General features: G+C 39.3%; 2 protein-coding genes across 6 annotated transcripts; one reads left to right on the plus strand and one right to left on the minus strand.

The window, feature by feature from the left end:
• Positions 1-9,104: 9,104 nt before the first annotated feature.
• LOC129747523 (uncharacterized) lies at positions 9,105-10,698 on the minus strand. The gene is made up of 3 exons (XM_055741781.1): positions 10,429-10,698; positions 9,932-10,369; positions 9,105-9,868 (listed from the first exon to the last, which is right to left on the minus strand). Exons 1-3 carry the CDS (start codon positions 10,675-10,677, stop codon positions 9,176-9,178), a joined length of 1,380 nt encoding a protein of 459 aa, XP_055597756.1. The 5' UTR covers positions 10,678-10,698; the 3' UTR covers positions 9,105-9,175.
• Positions 10,699-15,640: 4,942 nt separating this feature from the next.
• Positions 15,641-22,788, plus strand: LOC129748356 (uncharacterized). 5 transcript variants are annotated; one of them, XM_055742952.1, is made up of 6 exons: positions 15,641-15,929; positions 15,987-16,106; positions 16,169-16,277; positions 17,150-18,138; positions 21,450-22,112; positions 22,239-22,377. In XM_055742952.1, exons 1-5 carry the CDS (start codon positions 15,899-15,901, stop codon positions 22,025-22,027), a joined length of 1,827 nt encoding a protein of 608 aa, XP_055598927.1. In that variant the 5' UTR covers positions 15,641-15,898; the 3' UTR covers positions 22,028-22,112; positions 22,239-22,377. The 5 variants fall into 5 exon arrangements, with proteins under 5 accessions (XP_055598927.1, XP_055598928.1, XP_055598929.1 ...); XM_055742953.1 differs by having other exon boundaries at positions 15,643-15,929; positions 16,005-16,106; XM_055742954.1 differs by having other exon boundaries at positions 15,644-15,929; positions 16,193-16,277.
• The last annotated feature ends 166 nt before the right edge of the window (positions 22,789-22,954 follow it).

The raw sequence follows: 22,954 nt of genomic DNA on the forward strand, positions 1-22,954 counted from the left end.
ACGGCTTATAACTGAACACATTGAAATTTTTTCTTTCTTATCACGTTTCCAATTTTTGGATGGTACAATAAGTAGTAGAATTAACGAAGATATCTTGGTAGGCTGTGGGCGAAGAAAGCAGACAATTTTGTTGACAGGAAAATTTTCCTAAATTTGTGATATTGGTGAAAAATTCGAGAAACGAAGCCTTTATGGTGGTTGAAATACGAGAAATGGAAACGACCAGTGCCCCTCCCAAAAGAAGACCTACTATCTAGCCTTGGTTCCTCCGAAGAAGCGAAGCCGGCAGTTTTTCCAATATCACCTGATCCAGTCAAGTCACGTTTCCGGAAATTTTTACAGGAGTTCAATCTATTTCTGCGTTTTCCGTAATCATCGTTTCCCTTTGATTTGATGAGCTCGTTCTGTATTATTTTTATCTTGTTTTTTTTTTTAAATCTTATTACTCTCCCAAATAACCAAAACTCTATATAATCATATGAAGCGTTTGGTAGGGAGCTCCACGCTTCATTCCTCCCTTGAACCTGTATCTTTTGCGTTTTACATCTCATGGTTGGCCTGGCCGTAGTAGTATCTGCAATGCATGTTCTATGTATCAGATACTATGTTGAAATGAAGAACGCAAGTTTTTCATTTTCCAGGATGCTTACAAGTTTTGGCCATGTTGGTGTGAGAAGAAGGAGAAGAAGAAGGTACAATAAGTAGTAGAATTAACATATTTATAATTTTTCAAAGGGGGTCAAAAATTACAGGAAAAATTAGTGTTTGACACTGCAATATCCAAATAACTAACTTTTTCCGTGGAAGTCCTTGTTTTGACATCCATGTCGTAAACTTCTTTGAGATTTTTAAAATATCGTACAAATTGCGCCGGAGGTCTTCAGATTTTTCCCAAATTTTCCAATTTTAATGACTTAAAACAATGAGCACCAACATTTGAAAAAGATATATAAAAGCCAAAGCAAACAAAACCCTTTTTCAGTGGATTCAAGTAGCCCAATATATACTCTACTTATTACAAAAACCTTTTTGAGCTTACCAGCTTTCATTAGATTTGAAATGCAAAAGATCTATAGGTGGCCAAACAGTGGCCCGCGAACGCTAATTTGTGGCCCGCAAAGCTTTGATCAGCTTCAATGTTACAAAATAGAGCAAGGTCAAAATGTTTGTGAACATCTTATAAAATCACATTTTTTTGCAAAATTCGCAGAATTTTGCTTCGCTTTTTGAAATTTGGATCAACTAATTATTTTTTATTTTAGCGGCAGCTTCATTCACGAAAAAAGGCGGAGTTATTCGACTTTCAAATCGGATACATCCTGATAAAGAACCCCTGTATTTGAACGAAGAGAAGTATCCTGCATTTAAAAAACATGGTTTGTCGGTGATTTCATTTTTTGGAAACACCTACAGATATGAAGAGCCTTTCAATCGAAACGAGCAAATAAATACTTGAAAAGAATACGAATTAATGATAAACATTTGGAATACTATTAGCAAAGCAACAACACAAATCTAGATATCAATCTTTTTAACGCATAACTTTGTTTTTGAATGAGTATAGCAATCACTGATTAAGTAAAACAATATCAGTTTAATTTGAATAACGCAACTGAACAAATTTTAAATAAAGTTGAAACACAATTTTCGAACTTGCTAATTTGTTTCTATAATATTTAAAAAAAAAAATAAACTAAAGCTAATTGATTGCTGGAAGATGTTATTAGGTAATTAATTGTTGGATCACAAAATTTTTCGAAATTAGCTAAAGAAAGTTGGTTTGTTGTTCATAACTCTGATATTTATCCCATACATATGTACATTGAAATAATGTAATAGAAATACCATTAGTCTTTTTGAAATCTAGGATATTCTTAATATAATAGGAAATATTTACAAAAAAATAAATGCAAAAAAATATGCTAAAAATCTGTTTTGGTTCACAGACAAATCTTATTTCTAAAATTGGGCCCGTTGGCTGAATATTTTGGAAAACCATGATCTAAAAGATGTATAGCCATTATATAACATTACCCCTCTGAAAATTGGTCAAACACCCTTCGATGTTCAAAGCAAAAAAAAAAATTTAAAAGGGGAAAAGGCAAAAAGCTATTCACTCACTCATAAAGAGTGTTAAAAAAAATCCGGCAATTTTATCTCTATCCTCCGAGAAACCGTAAGTTTTTGGCTCAGTTAAGGTTTTTCGGGACAAACTGGACTCCTTTCTCTTCATACCATTCTTGAAGGACTTTGCTGTAATAACAGCTTGTCAAATCTGGCCAAAACATTACGGGATGGTCGTGGGATCGAATGAACGGCAAAATTCATAGGTTTCATCGTTCATCAGAAGACACCCGTTGAACTTGGGCTGGTCGTATATTTAGCTCCCGAGCACGGAATTGGCCACACTCTTCTTTTTTATGGTGCGATTTGGCTGTTTGCTAGCTCGATACGACTTGTTTCCTTCCCGTAGTCGAATTCTCTTCACGGTATTATGGGCAGCACCAGATTTTCTGGCCAAATCACGGTCCGACAGATTGGAATTCCTCTTAATCGTCTTCAAAATCTTATCACGCAGTTTCCGGTCGACAGTTACACTCCGACGATTGTCTTTTGAGGCCTTCGAATCGTCTCGTCAATGTTTCCATATACCGTTTGATAACGCTCCATACGATATATCTGGGAAATTTCAGCTGTTTAGCTAGCCTAAAAGCAGACCACAATAAATTTTTCAAACAACTGTGTACAATTTTTCCCTTCGTTCGGCCTCCATGTTGATTGTTTGACAAGTGCCAAGAACTTCTAAATTCTAAATCAAATTAATTCATTTGAGGAGCTGATAGAATATCAATGCGTGCTGATGTGCTATTCAAGAATTTCAGTTGAAAAATTGATGATTTTTTGTATACCGTCATTTACGGCGATCGTATGGAGCTGATATAGTAGATCAAGCTATCACTTTCCAAAAACCTTCAGATGACGGACCTTGGAGAAGTGAGGCACTCTCTCGAAATCAAGATCCGTACAAGACGAAGTACATGCTGGCAAGGTCAAGGTCTCACGATCGACGGCGACGAGCTGAAGATAGTCGAAGACTTTGTCTAACTCGGCTCACTGGCGGCGAATGATCAGCGGAAGTCGTGCCAACTATGGATTCCACAAGCAACTGCGGTCGAGAAGACTTAGCCCCCGCACAAAGTGTAACCTGTACACAACGCTCATTAGACTGATTGTCCTCTACGGGCACGGATGTGGATATTGCTGTCATGCAAAACAGGTTTTGCTACGAATCCGGTAGGAACAAGACGAGCAAGGGCGCAAAGAGCAAGGTAGTTAGACCAAGTGGAGCGTGATCTGGCGAATGTGAGATGTCCGTGAAATTGGAAAACGGTTGCCATGGACCGAATGAGTTTTTTAAATAAAGTTTGTAAAGTTATGTTGTGAGACGGAATACTATGAAAATAAAATAAATAATGATCGTACTGCCGGTTCGATGTCTTTGATTCAAGAAGTCGCTGTTGGAGAAATTCGGCATAAAAGATTGCAACCACATAAAGACGCCAATGGAGACGGCCTGTTTTCTCATAACGAATGAAGGCAATCCGTTTTGTCATCCGTATCGTGAGCTACTTAGAAGTCTCATGTACACAATGCTGTGTGTCCGTGCTGATAATTCCTTTGCGGTTGAACACTTGGGAAGTTTTCAAAATCAACCTGGCGAGGCACACTGACAAGCGCTGAAAAGAGAGGTCCGATACACGAAAAGCACGAAGAACCTCAAGCCCCAGTTCAAGCGAGACGAAAAAGCTGAAGCACTGATCGGGTACGCTGATGCGGATTGGGCGTCGGATACTGAAGAAAGGAAATCCGCCAGCGGTTATGTCATCAAGCTTATATATAGGAGTGACGATTGATCATTGAGCTTATAATATAGGAGTGATGATTGACGACCGGCACAGCTTTAAAAACCCCGTTGAGTATGTGTGCAAGAAGGCGGCAACAGCAACGGCCGCACTGACGAGGATAATGGCGAACAACTCGGGGATCCGAAGTAGTCAGCGGAGGATAATTTCGAGTGTGGAAGGTGGACCCATCTTTTGATCCTAAATAACAAGGAGTGGATGGAGAGAAAGCATGGCGTAATGGATCTCTACATGGCTCTCAATTCCTGCTTCATGAAGTATCACCAAAGGTTCGGACATGTGGCTTCGCCGGTCTGTCTAATATGCGTTGACGTGGACGAGACACCCGAACACGTGGTATTCTATTGTCCAAGATTTGAAGAGGAACGTGCCATCATATTCGCCGCCTGTGGACCAGACACGACATCGAACAACATGTTGCAGAAGATGTGTGTTGACATCAACACATGCTAGGCAGTCAGCGATGGGCTCGCCCGTATAATAACTGCTTTGCAAAGCAGTTGGAGACTGACGCAAATTGCGATCGACGTAGGATAACGTAACTTAACTTTACTATGCTTAATGACTCCGATACTTACGAGTGTTGCATGAGTGCGCGTATGCATGAATTAGACCCCCTTCCGAAGTATTGCCTTAGGTAAGTTACCGGTTTGGGAAATGGTCTGAGGCCCAGGTGGAGTTTAGGGCGTATGTACATATATACGGATGAGTATATAACGAGTCGACCCATTAGTACCATGGAAACACGACATGCGATGTGCATATGTACCGATTAGTAAAATGGCTTCTTCGAATTTACCACCTGGGTTACCAAAAAAAACCTTGCATTGTCATCCTGTGAGGAATATGCAGCCTTAAGCGTAGCTGCTTCCGAAGGACATGTGGCTACAAGGAATCTTAGAAGATCTGCAACAAGTTCCCCCTGGAAAACCGTTCAAGATTTTTGAAGACAATCGTGGCATATTGATGTGAAACGCCATTTCCTGCGAGATCATGTGGCACATGGAAGGCTGCAGATCGTAGCAATAAGAACAGCGAACCAACTTGCGGATGCGTTCACCAAAGCTGCATCGTTTTTGCAACCTGCGGCCCCTCCTATTATTTATTTTATTTACATAGTATTCCGTCTCACGACATAACTTGACGAACATAATTCCTAAAATTCACTCGGTTCATAGCAACCGTTCTCCAATTTCTCGGACATCGCACATTCGCCAGATCACGCCCCACTTGGTCTAATCACCTTGCTCGTTGCGCCCCTGCTCGTCTTGTTCCTACCGTAGCGAACACCTATTTAGCAGGACAGTCGTCCGGCATTCTCGCAACATGTCCAGCCCAGCGTATCCGGCCAGCTTTCACCACCTTCTGGATACTGGGTTCGCCGTAGAGTCGCGCGAGCTCGTGGTTCATCCTTCGCCTCCACACTCCGTTCTCCTGTACGCCGCCAAAGATGGTTCTTAACACTCGTCGCTCGAATACTCCGAGTGTACGACTATCTCCAGCTCGTCGCCGTCGATCATGACCTTGTTATTACTGGACAAGCGGGTTCGGTCGGTCTCGGATCCGCAGGCCAGCATGTACTTCGTCTTGGACGTATTAATCATCAACCCAATCCTTCCTGCTTCGCGTTTCAGTTTGCGGTAGATCTCCTCCACCGCCGCAGATGATCTGCCGACTATATCAATGTCATCGGCAAAGCAGATAAGTTGACTGGATCTGTTGAAAATCGTGCCCCGCATTTCGCCCACCGCTCGTCGAATAACACCTTCTAGCGCCACGTTGAACATCATGCAGGATAGACCATCACCTTGTCGAAGCCCCCTGCGCGATTCGAATGAACTCGACAATTCACCCGAAATCCGCACACAGCACTGCGTTCCATCCATCGTCGCCTTGATCAGTCTGATTAGCTTCCCGGAAAAGCCGTTCTCGTCCATGATTTTCCATAGCTCGTTACGGTCGATCGTGTCGTATGCGGCTTTGAAGTCGATGAATAGATGATGCGTAGGGACTTGGAGTTCACGGCATTTTTGGAGGATTTGCCGTAATGTGAATATCTGGTCCGTCGTAGACCGTCCCTCCATGAAGCCGGCCTGATGACTTCCCACGAATCTGTTTGCTTGTGGCGTGAGGCGGCGGAGTAGGATTCGGGACAACACTTTGTAGGCGGCATTGAGGACAGTGATCGCTCGGTAGTTCTCACAGTGCAATTTGTCGCCCTTCTTGTAGATGGGGCATATTACCCCCTCCTTCCACTCCTCCGGTAGCTGTTCTATGTCCCAGATCCGGACTATCAACCGGTGTAGGCAGTCGGCCAACCTGTCCGGGCCCATTTTGATGAGTTCAGCTGCGATGCCATCCTTCCCAGCCGACTTGTTTCTATTCAGCTGGCGAATGGCTTCCTTAACTTCACTCATCGTTGGGAGTGGCTCCTCTTCGTCGTTGGCTACGCCGGCGATGTACCTTCCCCCACCGTCTTGATCTCCTGCATGTGCGCCGTTCAGGTGTTCATCGAAGTGCTGCTTCCACCTTTTGATCACCTCACGATTGTCCGTCAGGATACCCCCGTCCTTATCCCGGCACATTTCGGCTTGCGGCACGAAGCCTTTGCGGGATGCGTTGAGTTTCTGATAGAACTTTCGTGTTTCTTGGGAACGATGCAGCTGCTCCAGCTCCTCGAGCTCCTCCTCCTCCAGGCGGCGCTTTTTCTCCTGGAAAAGTCGGACTCGCTGCCTCTTCCGCTGTCGGTGATTTTCCACATTTCGACGGGTGCCTCTTTGCACTACTGCCGCCCGCGCGGCATTCTCTTCGTCCATCACCCTCCTACACTCCTCGTCGAACCAGTCGTTCCGTCGAGATCGCTCCACATAACCGATGACGTTCTCCGCAGCACTGTTGATGGCTGTTTTGATGGTATCCCAACAGTCCTCGAGAGGGGCTTCGTCAAGCTCGCCCTCTGCCGGCAGCGCTGCTTCGACCGATTGCGCGTAGTCTGCCGCGACCTCAGGTTGCTTCAGTCGCGCGATATTTAACCGAGGCGGGCGCCGGTTTCGCTTGTTGTTCACTACGGAGAGTTTTGGGCGCATCTTCACCATCACCAGATAATGGTCCGACTCGATGTTGGCGCCCCGACAGGATCTGACGTCGATGATGTCCGAAAAGTGCCGGCTGTCGATCAAAACGTGGTCGATCTGTGATTGAGTTTGGTACGGTGATCTCCAGGTGTACTTGTGTGGGAGGCGGTGCTGAAAAAAGGTACTACGTACGGCCATTCGTTTGGAGGCGGCGAAATCAATGAGTCTGAGGCCGTTTTCGTTGGTCAGCTGGTGCGCGCTGAACCTTCCAATTGTCGGTTTAAATTCCTCCTCCTGGCCGACCTGAGCATTGAAATCCCCGATGACGATCTTGATATCATGTTTTGGGCAACGGTCGTATTCACGCTCCAGCTGCGCGTAGAATTCGTCTTTGTCGTCACCGGTACTTCCGAGGTGAGGGCTGTGCACGTTGATGATGCTGATGTTGAAGAACCGGCCCTTGATTCTCAACCGGCACATTCGTGAGTTGATCGGCCACCACTCGATCACGCGCTTTTGCATCTTTCCCATCACTATAAAAGCTGTTCCAAGCTCGTGTGTGTTGCCGCAGCTCTGGTAGATGGCACGACCATCTGGATACGTTCGTACCGTGGAGCCCTTCCAGCATACCTCCTGCAGCGCTACGATGTCGAATTTGCGGCTCTTCAATTCGTTGGAGAGCACGTGGGTACTGCCCACAAAATTTAGAGATCGGCAGTTCCATGTTCCAAGTTTCCAATCGCTAGTCCCTTTTCGTCGCGTGGGTCTTTGCCGATTTCCATCCGAAATTTGTTGTTCGTTATTCGTTGCTTATGTTTTTTAGTAGTCACAGGCTCGCAAGGCCCGCAGCTAACCCCACTATCTCGCAGGAGGACCGTCGTGATGTTGCTGTTTTGGGTCCCGAACACCACCAGGACGTTGTTGCACTCCGCACGCCGCCCCTAACATGGAGAACAGACGCGTACGAAGCCCCCTAACTCATTCTGCATGCGACCAAAGCATCCACCGGGGTTGGGTACCCGATCTCCGCTAAGGTTGCTCGCACCCCAGCTAGTACCACGGGGAGGTAGAGAATCGGAGTTGCAGACAAGAGGTGATATGACCACTACCCGAAGATTGGGTGTATGGGGTCTCGAGTTGCACATTGTCTACTTCACTAGCCACTCCTAGTATTGACCAATTTAGGGCGGGTGTTGGAATAATCGGCAATCGACGAATGCTGGTTACTGGTCACCTCTATGGAAACGGAATTTTTCTTTAATAAACAACCGCAACCGCAAGCTCTCCACCAAGCTGCTAATAAATCTTTTCCACTGTAAATCTTGTTTAAGATTTTTTTAAAACAATTTTCAAGAAAAATGGAAGTATTTACATTGAATGAACCTGGTAAACGTGTACGATATTAAAAAATCTTCATATGCGAAGTATTTTTCTTTCTAAAGTTCTACAAAAAATAAAATAAAATAAAATAAACTTTTTCAAGAGTTTACTCTTGAATTTCAAAAACCAGAGCTACAACCACAAATCAGACTCTACTCTGATAATGACCTTCTTCGAAGGTGGAATTATCGGCATAAGATTTTATGCCGGACCGGCACTAACAAGCTTTCTCATCGATGGCATAGTCCTTCTTGCGCAATTGCATTGCATATGCTAACTGACTCAGTTGGTGCACTGGTTATCGGACTGGCAAGTCGAAATAAGAATGTTGCGTTGGGCTCGATTCTCTTTTTTTTTACTTTTGGAATAAATTATCCAATAGAATGGAAATCCCAAAAAATGTTTTTCTTTGTTTCGCTTGAATGTAGTGATCATGCATCATTTTGCTTGGGTGCTCGAGTCTTTATGCCAGTAGCGCTGTTCCAATCATACCATACAGAGCACTTTTCAGCGCATCTTCGGCATAGAGTTAGCGCCGAGTGGCATTGAAATTTTCCAACCTCTTCTTTGGGTGTATTAGAAGGTAGAAAAAATGAAAATTTAGATTCAGCGCTCTCTTTTTTTCATGCAAAAGACGAATTTAGAAGCTGAGCAAAAACTGAGAATAAGGTACTAATAAGGACATTCATATTATAAACCGATTCAAAAAGTTTTATTTCAGAAAAACTTGTTCTAAGATAAAGCTATTTTATTTCAAACTTGTTGATTTTTGTTTTCTGTTCATATAAAAAAGAAATTTTAAAATGGAGCTCTTTTGTCAATTTTAAAACCGAAAAAGAACTCCAACAACTCCTCCACGCATTCGGTCATCGTTTCGCGATAGAATTCATCACTATCCATGTACTGCAGAACAAACTCATCCCGATCGATATTGCAAACGTAATGATAACGATCCGGATCCGAGTTGTGTAGATCGTCCAAAACATTCTCGGGAAGGTTAGTCAGGGCCAGGTAAATGACGGCAAAAGTTAGGGGAATCATCCGGTAATGATCCATACTGGTTTGGAACTCGGACCAGCTGAGAGTTTTCTCCGGATCGAGATTGAAACTGCGCAACTTCGAGCTGAACTTCTCATAGTAAAACTCTAGATACTGATCGAGATGTGCGTCACGTTGTTTTCTGCGCGTGGTCATATGCAACAGTTGAAGAACGTCAATGCAAGGAGGTAGATAACGGCAGATTTGAAAATCTATCAACATACAAGCCTCCGGCGCATCGAGCTTGTCATTTCCACTGGAATCTTTCTCGAAGGAAAACATCAAGTTGTTTAACCAGATGTCTCTGTGAACGAGCGTACTCTGAAACGTGGTCGTTGGTTTCACTAATTCGAATATTTGGTTCAATTTTCCATCGATCTCACTCTCGATTTGCCGTTTGTTTTCCGGAATTTTACTGTATCTAGTTCTGTTCAACGCAATAGCTTTGATGGCCTGAAACGTTAAGTTTTGTACAAAAATTTAAATTTACAATAATTCTTTATTCTCAGTCTATACCTTAAGTCCAGCAACAAACCATCCATTTTTCCGTTGCACCGAAATTTCCTTCAAAACATCTGCATGAATGTCATCTAAGCGTTTTCCTTGAACAATATTCTTTTCATAATTTAGCGATTCAGCATGCATCTGCGCTACATTCTCAAGCACTAGATATAGAAAAGGTTTCTCCAGTGCAGTTTTGAAATGGATCATACTGAAACTCTGTCGCCATTTCAAATCTTCCAGAACGATTAGGTCATCACGTGTAAAGTAACAATTCGGGCGCCATTTGTGACTTCCTTCCTTCCCATCGACAAATTTGGCCAGAATTTTCGAGTAAACAAGAACTTCTTTCCGGAAGAATCCAAGTTCTTCCATCATAGCCCGCTGATTTTCATCCCCGAGAGGAAGGGATTTGACGAAATACTTTTCAGTACTTTGACTTCCGCCATCCTTCTGGAATACAAATTAAGTACTTAAATCGAGCTTAACAAGACGGCTTCATCGTAATTCACCAGCACTATCACCGTCAGTGAAAAGTATTCACCGAGAAATCCGAGATGTCCGGGGATTTTATCCAGGCTGTAGGAAACGATGCTGAATGCACCCTTCCCGAGGGCATTTTCCACTATTTGTCGACACTCACTGTCACTGATAACGTTGTCGCGGTAGGATTTAGCAAGCGGTTTTGTTTGGCCGTGACTGTGACTTCCAGTCTCCATCGCTGGCCGGCTGTTAATAACAGCAAATATACCTCTAATCATGAATGGGGAAGGCAATCGTACTCTGATTCTGACCTGAACTAACAACAACAGCTAGTGCGCCTGAGCCAATCACTCACACTTATCTGGAGGAGCCGGACTGGTTTTGCTGAGCAAATAATTTTCAAATGAATTTATGAAGAGTGGTTGACTCGATTTTTTTTTATTATAAAATAGCAGTAGAAACAAAATAACAATGAAAAATTTTTGGCCTGTAGATTGTGTTCATCTAAAATTCTGAGACTTAAATGACAAGAAATGACGAAAATTTCAACCATATCGGAAACAACGGATATTATTTAATTATATAAAAAAAAGTGTCGAAGAACCTCTCGGTTGAATGAATCTCCGAATGAAGGTAGTCGATGATTTCTTTTTAATTCGATCAAAGTACTTTGGTTGAATTTGAAATGAGTCATCGGCTACCTTCATACAAAATGATAAAACTTACAAAAGAAAAATGTAAAAAGGCAAAAATGACAAAAACAAAAATGATGAAAATGAAAAAAAAAAATACAAACATAAAAAAAAACAGAGATAACAGAAATGACAAAAAAAAAAATAAAAAAGCGGCAAAAATGATGAAATTTTCAAAATTGAAACAAATAAAATAAAAACCATTAAAAAATATTGAAAAAATACAAAAATGACAAATGTGATAAACATGACATAATTGACTAAAATGATGAAAACGATATACATATGTACAGGGTGGCTATCAGCTCAATCGAGCATGATTAAGGAATGCCTCAATGCGCCTTAAGTTTCGGTTTTTCGACCCTTAAAATCAACAAAAGGGAACCAGAGTGAATCGAAAAAAGCTAAATTTAAATTTCGATGCCATTTCAATATTGACTACGAAATGCATGGAACGTCGAGATCCGGTAATATCTCGGATTTTTTTTTTTTTTTTTGCTAAAAATCGACTTTCCGAAACTTCGATGTTTTTCGACTTAGTCCCAAAAAGTCGATTTTTTTTTTGCGAGATACCGCCAGATCGCGTTTAACGTTTCATGCATTTTTAAATCATTTGGAATCAAAATTAAAATTTCGATTTCCCGAATTTCCTTTGATCGATCCCCCTTACGAATTTTTTTTAAACTTCGAAGTCGATTTTTGACAAAAAAAAGTTTTTTTCGAGAATAAATTTAACGCTGGTATTCATCACTGTTAATGAGGCGACGATATGTTCGACCGCCCCGACTCATGAACAGTGATGAATACCATCCTTAAAAAAATTAGCCCATTTTTGAAGCCTAATAACTCTTTTATCTTAACTCTTATCGAAATGCAGTCTTCGGATGAAATGTTTTTCATAATTTAGGGTTTAAGAAAACCCGTTTTTGAAAGAAATCGACTGAAGGGAAGCAAAGTTATTGATGAAATACTGTTCTTTCAAGTTTCTCCCGAACAAAATGTCTCAAAATACCATACAAACTTCAGGCTCGTTGAGCGACCCCTTCCCGTGATCCGATCTAGCCCAAATTTGACATGAGATCTTGTACTAGGCCTAGGATCAATTTTAGCCTGCAGCGTATAACATTTAACAGGTTTTGAATTTCCCATACAAATTTGGGGCAGTCTAATGTGGAACCATTGGAAAAAATCGGACAACATTATGCACGACACAAAATTTGCCTGTGCAACTATTGGGCACAGAAAAGCTGTTTTAAATGATTTTTTAAAATTTAATGTCACTTTTTTCAAACACTTCAACTTTTGGATCTTGTTGACCAATCCTGTATGAGTGCATCGACAAAAAAAAAAATCGAGTGAATTTGGTTAAAATTACTAAATTACAGCATAAACACCAAAATCATGTGCTTAGCTGTGCAACGATTGGCAAATCACCCTATTCTTCTTCTGAATTGATCGGGATCATTACTGATTGCAAGATTACTAATATTTATCCAATAACTAATATTTATCCAACAACTGTCTGAAGAATGGAGCTAATATAATTAATTTTCTCTTAATTACAGAAAATAGCGCCTTTAAGTATGCAATGTCATTGGCGTTGAGACAAAGTTATAGAATTTTCTTCCTCTGTCAGTTATAAATTGTGAAATGAGAACAAACATGACCGAAATAGTCCATTGACATTCTATCTTTAGGTTCTGCTTGATTTTTTTTTGCAAGGATTAGGGCTTCCTGAATAAAAGATCAAGTCTCCCTAAACTTCTAAAATATCGCAATTTTTTTACTCCCTCGAGAATGCCTCTATTTCATCTATGGGTTCAAGTACCGTTCTAATTTTTGGAGCATAGAAACTTGGAGTTACACACTGCCAGAAAATGTAAAAGAGTGCGAGTTGTTAATTTTTTTCCAAAAAGATACGGTGAAAATAAGAAAAGGGGATCAAGTATCCCCACTCTCTCCTAAAGACATAAAGAAGAAAATTACAAAATTGGTTCTAATATGTGTTGTGAGCCTACTTGGTGGAACAATCCTACTGAATCAAAGCAATCGAAAGATTCCCTTTAATTCACCCGCAGTATGACAAAATAAACATCAATGGAAAAAAATAATAAAAAATAACCAAAATTATGCCATTAATATAAAAAAAATGTAAACATGATAAAATTAACAAATGTGACAGACTTGACAAAAATGTAGCCAGGCCAAAAATTAAAAAAAAAAACTGACAAAAAAAATTAATGACAAAAAAAAGATACAAATTTATAAAAACGACAAATAACAAAAGCGGTATAAAAGACAAGAAACGACAAAAATAACAAAAGTGACAGATGAAACACAGAACGATAAAATAAACAAAAATTTTAAAAATGTTCAAGCGAACAAAATTTCCAAAAAAAAAAAAAATATGATTCAAGTGATAAAAATTATAAAAAAAATTACAAAATTGTTAAAAAATCAAAATCGAGCTTGTGATATAGCTCAGTTGGCTAGTCAGTTGCTGCCTGAGCAGATGTCCGTGAGTTCGAGCCCAAGAGTAAACATCGATCACAGTTGCACCGGATAAGTTTTTTGGTGACTGTCCGCCAACTGCATCGTTGATATAAGTCGCGAATGACATGAAGATGTTAAAACGATCATAATCGAAACTAAGAAAAAAAATCAAAAACGACGAGAATGACGTCACATTCACCGTGGTGTGTTTGGCTAACGTGTCATTGTACTGAAGCAGAAATTGCGGGTTCAAGTCCTGCCGGCGGGCCGTTTTATCTTTGTCGAGAAATTTATGGTATTTACGGCTTCTGTTCTTTGATATTTCATGTTTCTCTAATACAGAGTCAAAATCAAACTTTTTTTCTCAACTTTTTTTCCGTTATTTTTTCAAAATAATTATTATTATTAACAAAAACATTATTTTTAGTCAATTTCCGGCTAATCGAAGTCATTTTTTATGCTTTTCATCGTGTTTTTGATGCATTTTGCATTTCTCTTGTTTTGTTTATAATGTTTGTTTTCAGTTGTCATATTTGTTGTGTTTGTCATTCTTCATCATTTTTAGTTGTTTTTTTTGTTATTTTGAGTCTTTTGTTTGAAGTTGTTTTTTGGCTTTTTGAATTTTTCATCTTTTTGTCATTTTTGAGTACTTTATAAATTTTTCAAAAAACTTTAGTTTTTATTGTTTCATTTTATCACAATTTCAGAACATGAAAACGCATTTATGGTGTTTGTCTAAATTATATTGGTCCTGTTATAACTAAAATTAAAAGGTAATGTTGTTTCTAAAAACCGTTGGATTATGGCACATGTGCCAAAATCGGATGTTGCCAAAAACGAACGGGGTCTGTTTACTTCCCATCACCTTTGAATACAGACATGAGTTTTTTTTTAAATGACAAAATTGTTAAAAAATTTACAAAAGAACGAAAACGACAAAAACGTCTATAGGACGAAAATGGAGGCACATAAAAGTATCGTATGTCAAAACTGATGAAAATTTCAAAAATGACAATCTGAAAAAATGACATTAATGGCGAAAATCACAAATCTGACAAAAACATTAAAAATGCCTAAAACGAAAGATAAATAAAATTTTAATTTTCCTATCTAATCTGAATTTGAAATCTGAATGTGAATCGGAAATCTGAATCTGAAAACTTAGTTCTGAAATCTGAATCTGAAATCAGAATCTGAAATTAGAATCTGAATCTAAAATTTTAAGTTGAAATCTGAATCTGGAAACTGATATCTGAATATGAAATCTAGATCGATCTGCAATCTGAACATGAAATCTGGATCTGAATCTGAAATTTATAAACCGAATCGAAAACTTCCAACTTAACACCAAGGTTGCCGGACAAAATTTTTTGTTATAACAAAAAAAATTCTGACTTTCTGAGATTTTACCCAAAATTTCTGTTATGGATTTCTATGATGGAAATTGCATAAATTTATTTGAAAAGTCATAAAAAATTGAGTCAATCAATCAATAATTAAGAAATGTGTTTCCAAAAATAAATAAAAATCCAAAATTTAGGTTGACAAAAAAAATTTTTTTTTGCAAATATGAACAAATTTGAAAAATTGTAAATACTTCCGAAATGTTGTGTAAAGTGACATAGAATCTGTAATGAAAACTTGCTTAAAGTTTGTTGAAATTAAATATTTTTCTGTGATTTAGGCCACCTTGCTTCACACGTGGTCATTTCTAACGAACAAAAAGTATCCAAACATTGGGGTGTCGACGCTTGAATAGAAATGTTTGTGTTCAACTCTAAATAAGTGTTTAAACTTCTGCTGATTGAACAGTTTCATTTTTAGTTTTTCTTGACAATAAACAGTACCTAAATGAAACAGTCTAGAAAATTCTAGCACAGTCGTTAACTGATGGATAAAATAGAGAACTCACATGGAAGGTTAAAAGGTGTTCTTGATTGAATACAGCTATCGCTTCTTGATGAGTGACGCAATAAAAATATAAATAAACCTCTTATCAATTGGCAAACTCATTCAATGTTTTATTAAAGCACGCACTTTCAGTTAGTGACAGTGCTAGATGCTTCCGATTTGATAGATACAAATAAGTTGCCCTATGATGATACGTGCATAAAATATCGCTTCTAAGTGCAATTCAAGTGAAATCATCATCGATCATCAATAGCGCAGCGACTACCGACAAACGCTGTTGTACAGAAACTCAGAGTGTTAAAGGGAAGCCACTTCATGAATGCTTTGCACACGTTTGATTCGGCGTATAGACTATTCGTGTCAAAACATTGAAATCAGTTGTCCATTCTCGGGGTGCTAGTGAATGCCACAGCTCGGCACAGTTTATGTTTTCGGTGAGTAAATCCGTGGAAATAGTCGCTTTCGGGCAGTTATCAGCACACTTCATACAGTGATCTTTGTTTTTCTAGCACGCCGTCTAGGAGGAAGGTCATTGCCGCTCAGCTGGGGCAGTAAATTTGGCCGGGAATGCAATAAAATTGCTCGTACATTCTCCATAGATCAGTTTTCGGGTGAGTAAAATTATGTCACAACTTTCCCCATCTGATGCACGTCGCATTCCATTAACGCGCAGTGGCTGTCAAATTTGTTTTGCCAGGTACCGTAACGGAGAGAAATCGAGCATGGATTAACATTTGTAGCGCTCCCTGGTTAAGGCCGGCTAGCACCAACTCCGTAAAAGTGTAAGTGAAATATTTCTTTCATACTGAAATTGAACTAAATTTGATTTTATTTAATTTAACAACATTCATGAACAATTATGTACTTATTTTCTTGTTGTTGAAAGTAATACACACAAATTTACTTAACGATTTTAAGACGTTAAGATCATTGTAATTATTCTGTTAAAAACATCTTTTCTATTTTTAACATACCCTCAAGACAACGAGTCAATAATGTATTAGGCATAACCAGATTGTTTGCATCTTTAAAGCTTTGTTGTATTGTTTTTTCGGAAATTCAATACTTTTGTACTTTTGTCATTAATTGTGTAACTCAAAGACTGTATATTTTCATGTGCTTTCTTTTTTATTATTTTATTAAAAACACCCATAAGGCTATTTGTGAATTACCGTATGCTTACATACGCATAAAACTAATTCAAATCACGATTTGAACACCTTTTTGAACTCGGTCACTTTCGATTGTCTTCAATTTGTTTTATTCTAGGTACTTGGACAATATTTTATTAATACCAACAGAAATAATATTTCTGTAAGTATCAGTTTCAAGCGTTCTGAACAAAAATCTTAATACAAACTTTTGTTTAATAGTTTGCACAATTTAAACATCATATTACCAAAGTATTGTCCAGTGCCGAGTCATAAAATCAAATTCTTATTTGAAAAGGGGCACGTAAAAGTTCGGATCTTCTTTCGCCAAAAATTAATTTTAAAATCTGAATCATCTGCTAAAAATACGCTATTACCCAGGATTACGTCAGCGTTGTTAATCCGTTAGAAATTCATGCGGGTAAACCAAGCCTTCAGGCGGAAAAACACATGTTTGTATTTTATCTTATCATCATGTTTGATCTGTCGTTCTACCGTTTCAGACTTATCAAAGAATGCATTGGTGGCGCATCAGGAAAGTCAGGTAGTGGTTCGCAGTTTCCGCATTTGCTACGCTATTCCAGATCAGTTCGTCAAATCCACTCAACGAGGATGGATCCGGCCAAGTTTGGGCTAACCGAGGAAGACGTCGAGTTGATCGTGAAACGTTATCTGCTTGAGAAGCGCGAAAAGTATAATGCGAAATTCCGAGTCCTATCGTACCACATCAAGCGGCTTAGTGAAGAACCGATTGGCTACCTCGGGGATCACTATTTTCTGAATGTTGTGCTTCGCGAAAAAATGGTTCACTATTCGGCCGAAGAAGAAGAATACGCCGAAGAAGAGTACTTAAGTTTCTTTATGAAAATTTTGCCCGAACAGGTTCCAAAGCTGGCAGATTACGTTCGTGAGATGGGGTGTTTCAAGAAAGAATCCCAACTTTACACCCATTTGATACCGAGATTGCAAGATGTATCGATTGGAACCAAACCGTTCGCTCCACGTGCTTATTTAACCAAGGACGATAAACTGTTGGTTTTTGAGAACCTGAAAGCCGAAGGTTACCGCATGGTTCAGAACAACAAGAGTCTCTTGGACTATGCCCATCTCAAAGTGGCACTCAAAACCGTGGCCAAACTGCATGCTGCCTCGTTAGTCCTTGAGGAAAGAACCAAACAACCGATTACGCAACTTTACTCGGGTCATCTGAACGAAAACGTCTACATAGATGACGATAGATACGTTCGCAAAACAAACTTGGACAATGCTATCAAAGCTCTGTGTGAATTGATCAAGCGTATTGAAAAATATAAGACCTCCGATCGTTTAGACTTTATCCTGGAAAAGTTTCCCCAAGTGATAAGAAAGATTTATGAATTCGCAAAGCCTTCTACCGTATACCGAAACGTCTTCAATCATGGGGATCTGTGGAACAATAATCTTATGTTTAAATACGAAGAACTCAACTCTTCGCGCACAAGCAGTGATGCAGGTAATAATCACGCTACTAACAACAATAACAACACCCATGACATCCATCAGCTTACCGGCTTGCCACTAACCGGGTGCTGTCCACCTAATCCCCTGGAAGCCGTACTAGTGGACTATCAGTTCTCGCGCTTGGCACCACCGGCTTACGATGTGATGTCCCTTATCATGATATCTACTCTCAGCTCGTTTCGGGAGGTGCATCTCGAAGCCTGGAAGAATATTTACTTAGACGAGCTGAGTGTGTTGCTGGCGGAGGCATCGCTCTCGCTCGAAGCACTCATACCGAAGGCAGTATTTTTCGAATCTTGTCGCGAATTCCACCTGGCCGGGCTAATCGAAAGCTGCATGTACTTTCATTGGCCTCCGCAACCGGACTGCTACGAGATAGCTCCGGGCGCTGATTGGTTCGACGAGTCGCGGAAACCGGAGGTCTTCGTCAAAGCCAGCATAAACGGGTTTGAACGATATGAAGATTATCGGCATCGAATAAGTGATATGATTATGCAGATTGTAGATAATTATGTGTTGAACGAATAAATTGTTTAGTTGAAAAGGGAAATTCATTCGGTTGATCGATTCGAAATGTTATGCTCAGATGAGACAAAGCTGTTAAAAATTATAGAAGAGTTCGGTTAGGTATTACATTTTCTTAAGGTAATCGCTTTAAAAATTGTTCTCATGAAAGAAACAAGTTAGAAAAACTAAGGAAATTTTCAAAATAATTTTTAGAAAACTTCCAATAATCGAGTTTGCCCATTTTACTGGTTGTGCTAAACGTTAAAACTTATGCTACACGCTCTTTTTTTTTAACTCAAAATTAAGTATGACCGAGGTTCAAAACATAGTTCGATTCTATGAACTTAAAGTTAAGTACCCTTTTTTCCTCCTTGCGATGGATCAAAACGGAGTTCGAACTGCGAACTCAAAATTGATAATACAGGATACGACACTTAACGTTTTTACTAACGGAAAAAATAATTAGGAAAAGGTAAATTTAATTCCTTTTTCCGTTAGTTAAGTGTCGTGTCCTATAATACGTCGTGTGTTATTTGTGTATCGAGTTGGCAACGCAAATGTTTACCAAATTGAACGTTCCAGTCGTAGCCGTTTTGCAAGAACGTGCAACAATCAAAGATCGAAATTTGAAGTTCAAAATTTGATACTTTACCCTATTTTAAAATTGCTTGTTTCGCTAATTTTAAAAACAATCGCTAGCAATATGACTCACTTAAACGTCGAGGTTCTATCGGTTTTTAGAGATGAAATAGTTTGGGATGAATGTTTTATCATTAAACTACAGGACTCCTTCGATTTTGACACGAAAGGTTTTCTAAAACAAAAAATTCTAATTCTTTGCATTTTCTGGATCAACATAGTTTAAACCAACACCAAGCTTTTTATGTTCTTTAATTTTGCTTAAAGATATCATCAACAATTCAATTACATAATTGGCTCAAATTTCTGAACAATGACAAAAAAGATTTAAAAAAAAAATCAGAATTTCACAAAGAAGTACACAACAAACTCTTAAAAAAAAATACTAAAAACAAATTTGGCAATTGTAACAATGATTCTAAATAAAACAAAATAGTGCAAAATGTGACTTAAACTAAAACAAGTAAAATAATATTGGCTTAGCATTTTCAAGAATTCGCGAAGAATGTCAAAACTGAAAAAAAACGATGATTATTGTTTAAAACAAGTGAAAAAAAATAGAAACAAACGCTAAGAGCACCTGTATCCGTGGTCCAAACAGCCGGTTTAGACCCAAATTCCGACCCCAATTAGACGCCGTTCCAAACCGTTTGACAGTTAATGGAACATGAGTGGGGTTGCCAATTACTTCACTGAATTGGATCTAATTTCGTTGGTTCAATTCTTGTATAAATTAGACCCGAGAATATACCACAGATACAGGTGCTCTAAGGTTTGCCAAAATCCAAAAGGAAAACTGCTTATTTGAAAAGCATGAATAATGAAAAACAAACTTTCAACACTTTCTATAATCAAGTAATCCAACTGTGTGCTAACTATTAGAAATTTCTTAGTGCTGTTATTGAAAAATTCATATGGAATTTGTAAAAACTGATAAATGCAGAGTATTTTTTGATTGAAATGAACCACAATTAGGAAAAGGTTACATAAAAAAGCATAGGGAGCGTTAAAGTACCTACACGCTCTTTTTTTTTAACTCAAAATTAAGTATGACCGAGGTTCAAAACATAGTTCGATTCTATGAACTTAAAGTTAAGTACCCTTTTTTCCTCCTTGCGATGGATCAAAACGGAGTTCGAACTGCGAACTCAAAATTGATCCCTTTTTTTTCCTTCGGCGAGGGATCAAAGCTGAGTTCGACCTTATGAACTAAAAATTGAACTATCTTTGTTGGACTGAAAACACTTAGCGAGTTCAGTCCGAACCGGAACAGCAACCAACAAACACGTCGCAAAATTATGTCGTTCCGGAACAATTACCGGACGACTATGAAGGAACTTCATAATGAATGCATGTTCACCGTGTCAGCGTAAAATTCTGTCCGTCATTGTCATCATATGGTGAGCGGCTTGGAATGTCCGGAAACTTCCGGATGTTGTTTACTTCCCGTGGGAAGTAACATCCGGAAGTTTTCTTTGACCGGGAATGTCAAAACTTTCCACCGCTCTGTAATTGCAATGCCATGTACCGGAACAGCAGCATCCGGGTACAACAAATTTTAATCATCCTTTAATTCCCTGAAAAAAAGCTACCCTCGAAAAAAAAGGATAAATTCGAATTCGGCTGCCGAGCTTAGTATTGAGTATGCCTATCAGAACTTAGTTTTGCTATTGCCCAGTCAAACTCAAAGTTGAGGGAAGCCACCGAAGTGCTGTTTTGAACCAAAACTACTTAATTTTGAGTTTAAAAAAAAGAGCGTGTATATACATATTTAACTTTCAGAAAAGTTGACAAAAATATTAGGTTTTTAAAAAAATATTCAGCAAGGTTATTCAGTTTTTGTTTTTAAATTTCATAGTTTGGGTTTAGGCTTAAGGGTTACATCATTCCCTGGAGGTGAGGTGAGTATAATAAAAATTGTTTTTTAGTTATTTTCAATTACATACTTAATCATTCATATAACGATTTCCTCATCAATTTACAAAGCAAATATTTGCGAAGCGCTTAAAAACTTTTCTGTCTGGGTATCAATGTGGCTTTCTTCGATCAATCTTGCAACACAACACGTTTCACCCTACAAATGTTCTTCATCTGTCGCTGAATTGGAAACGAGCCTGATACTTTATTTGTTTTTTGTCGTATTCTCGTCATACACAGGTATCGTACAAGAAGCTAGTGCTAGCGTTCAGCAACAAAACGGTGGTCGAAGGCGACGCAAAAGGTCTTCCATTCACCGACCGAATCCTTTCAACTATCCCGACATCGAGCTACGGTCCGGAACCATTCCATCCAACTGTTTGATGATTGATTTCCAAATTGCACGTTATTCGCCGCCGGCCTATGATGTAATGTCCGTGTTGAATACAACGACGACCCGGTTCTTCCGGGCTATTCACATGGACCGGTTGGTGGAGGTGTATTATGAATATTTGGCACAGCAGCTGGAATGGTTCCAGATCGACCTGAAAGATGTATTGTCGGCTGAAGACTATCGGATGTCGTGTGAGGAATACAAGCTGGCCGGGTTAATTGATAGCGTACTGTTTCGGATGCTAACGTTGCTGCCAAAGCGACTGGTGTCGGACTGTGATGAATGTCCGGTTCCGATATCGTTTGAAAATTTAACGGAAAATTCTATCTTTGAAATGTGCACCGAAGCGTGGGATTCCTGTGACATGTATCGCTATGTGATGGACGATTTGCTGGAAGATCTCATAGACACGTACATTCTTTAGGAAGCCAAACGAAAAATTAACGATTAGGGTCCAGTCAATAGGATAGCTTTTTAGTTTATTGATAAATTTATTTATATTAATTAAGGTAAGCTCAAATGTTAGAACTAGGTTTCAATATGAGTGAAAAAAGTTTCAGTCCAATTTAAACAACACTAATTTGTTAGAAAAAGAAAATTGAAAAATACTGTATTTAGATATTTTTGTTTTGTAGGATTGTCATCGCCGCTAGACGGTATTCTATTGGATTATCAACTGTCCCGCTATGCTCCCCCAGCACTGGATGTCCTAACTGTTATCACGATTGCAACGGTCAGCGATTTCCGTGCCCGATATCTCGACGATCTGCTAAATATCTACTACGAATCATTGGCAGCGGAACTGGCCGCCAGTGGTATAAAGTTATCCAAAAAAATTCCACGAAGCGAATTCGACGCGTCCTGTGAGTTCTATCGACTGGCAGGACTGGTTGAATGTTGCCTTTTCAGTCAAACCATTCTGATACCAATGGAACTGGCAAAGCCCTTGATGGCCACTTCGGAAAGTTTCGAAAAATTCATCCACGATGCCGATGCCAAAACGGCGCTGCACGTAAGATCCTTCGAGCAGGACGAATCGTTCCGCACCCGCTTCACCGATATGCTTTCCGAGATCATCGATAACTACATTCTTTGATATTCCGGATCGATAAGGCCAGTCATTTGTACGAGGTAATTAGGCTCAATAAAACAATATGTAACTTGTCATGTTTCGAGTGCTTATCGCAGAAAATCAAAATACACCTCTTACAAAGTCCGAAGGAGCAGAAAAGAAAAAAGCCATATGTTAACGATTCGAATCTGACTCTGATTGATATTCCTCGCAACTACTGTTTCGATTGTATTCGCCCGTTGTCGTCGTTCGTTCTTTCCAGTGAGAATTTATTGTCCA

Source organism: Uranotaenia lowii, chromosome 2, assembly GCF_029784155.1.
Source record: "Uranotaenia lowii strain MFRU-FL chromosome 2, ASM2978415v1, whole genome shotgun sequence".
NCBI classification, from domain to species: Eukaryota; Metazoa; Arthropoda; class Insecta; order Diptera; family Culicidae; genus Uranotaenia; species Uranotaenia lowii.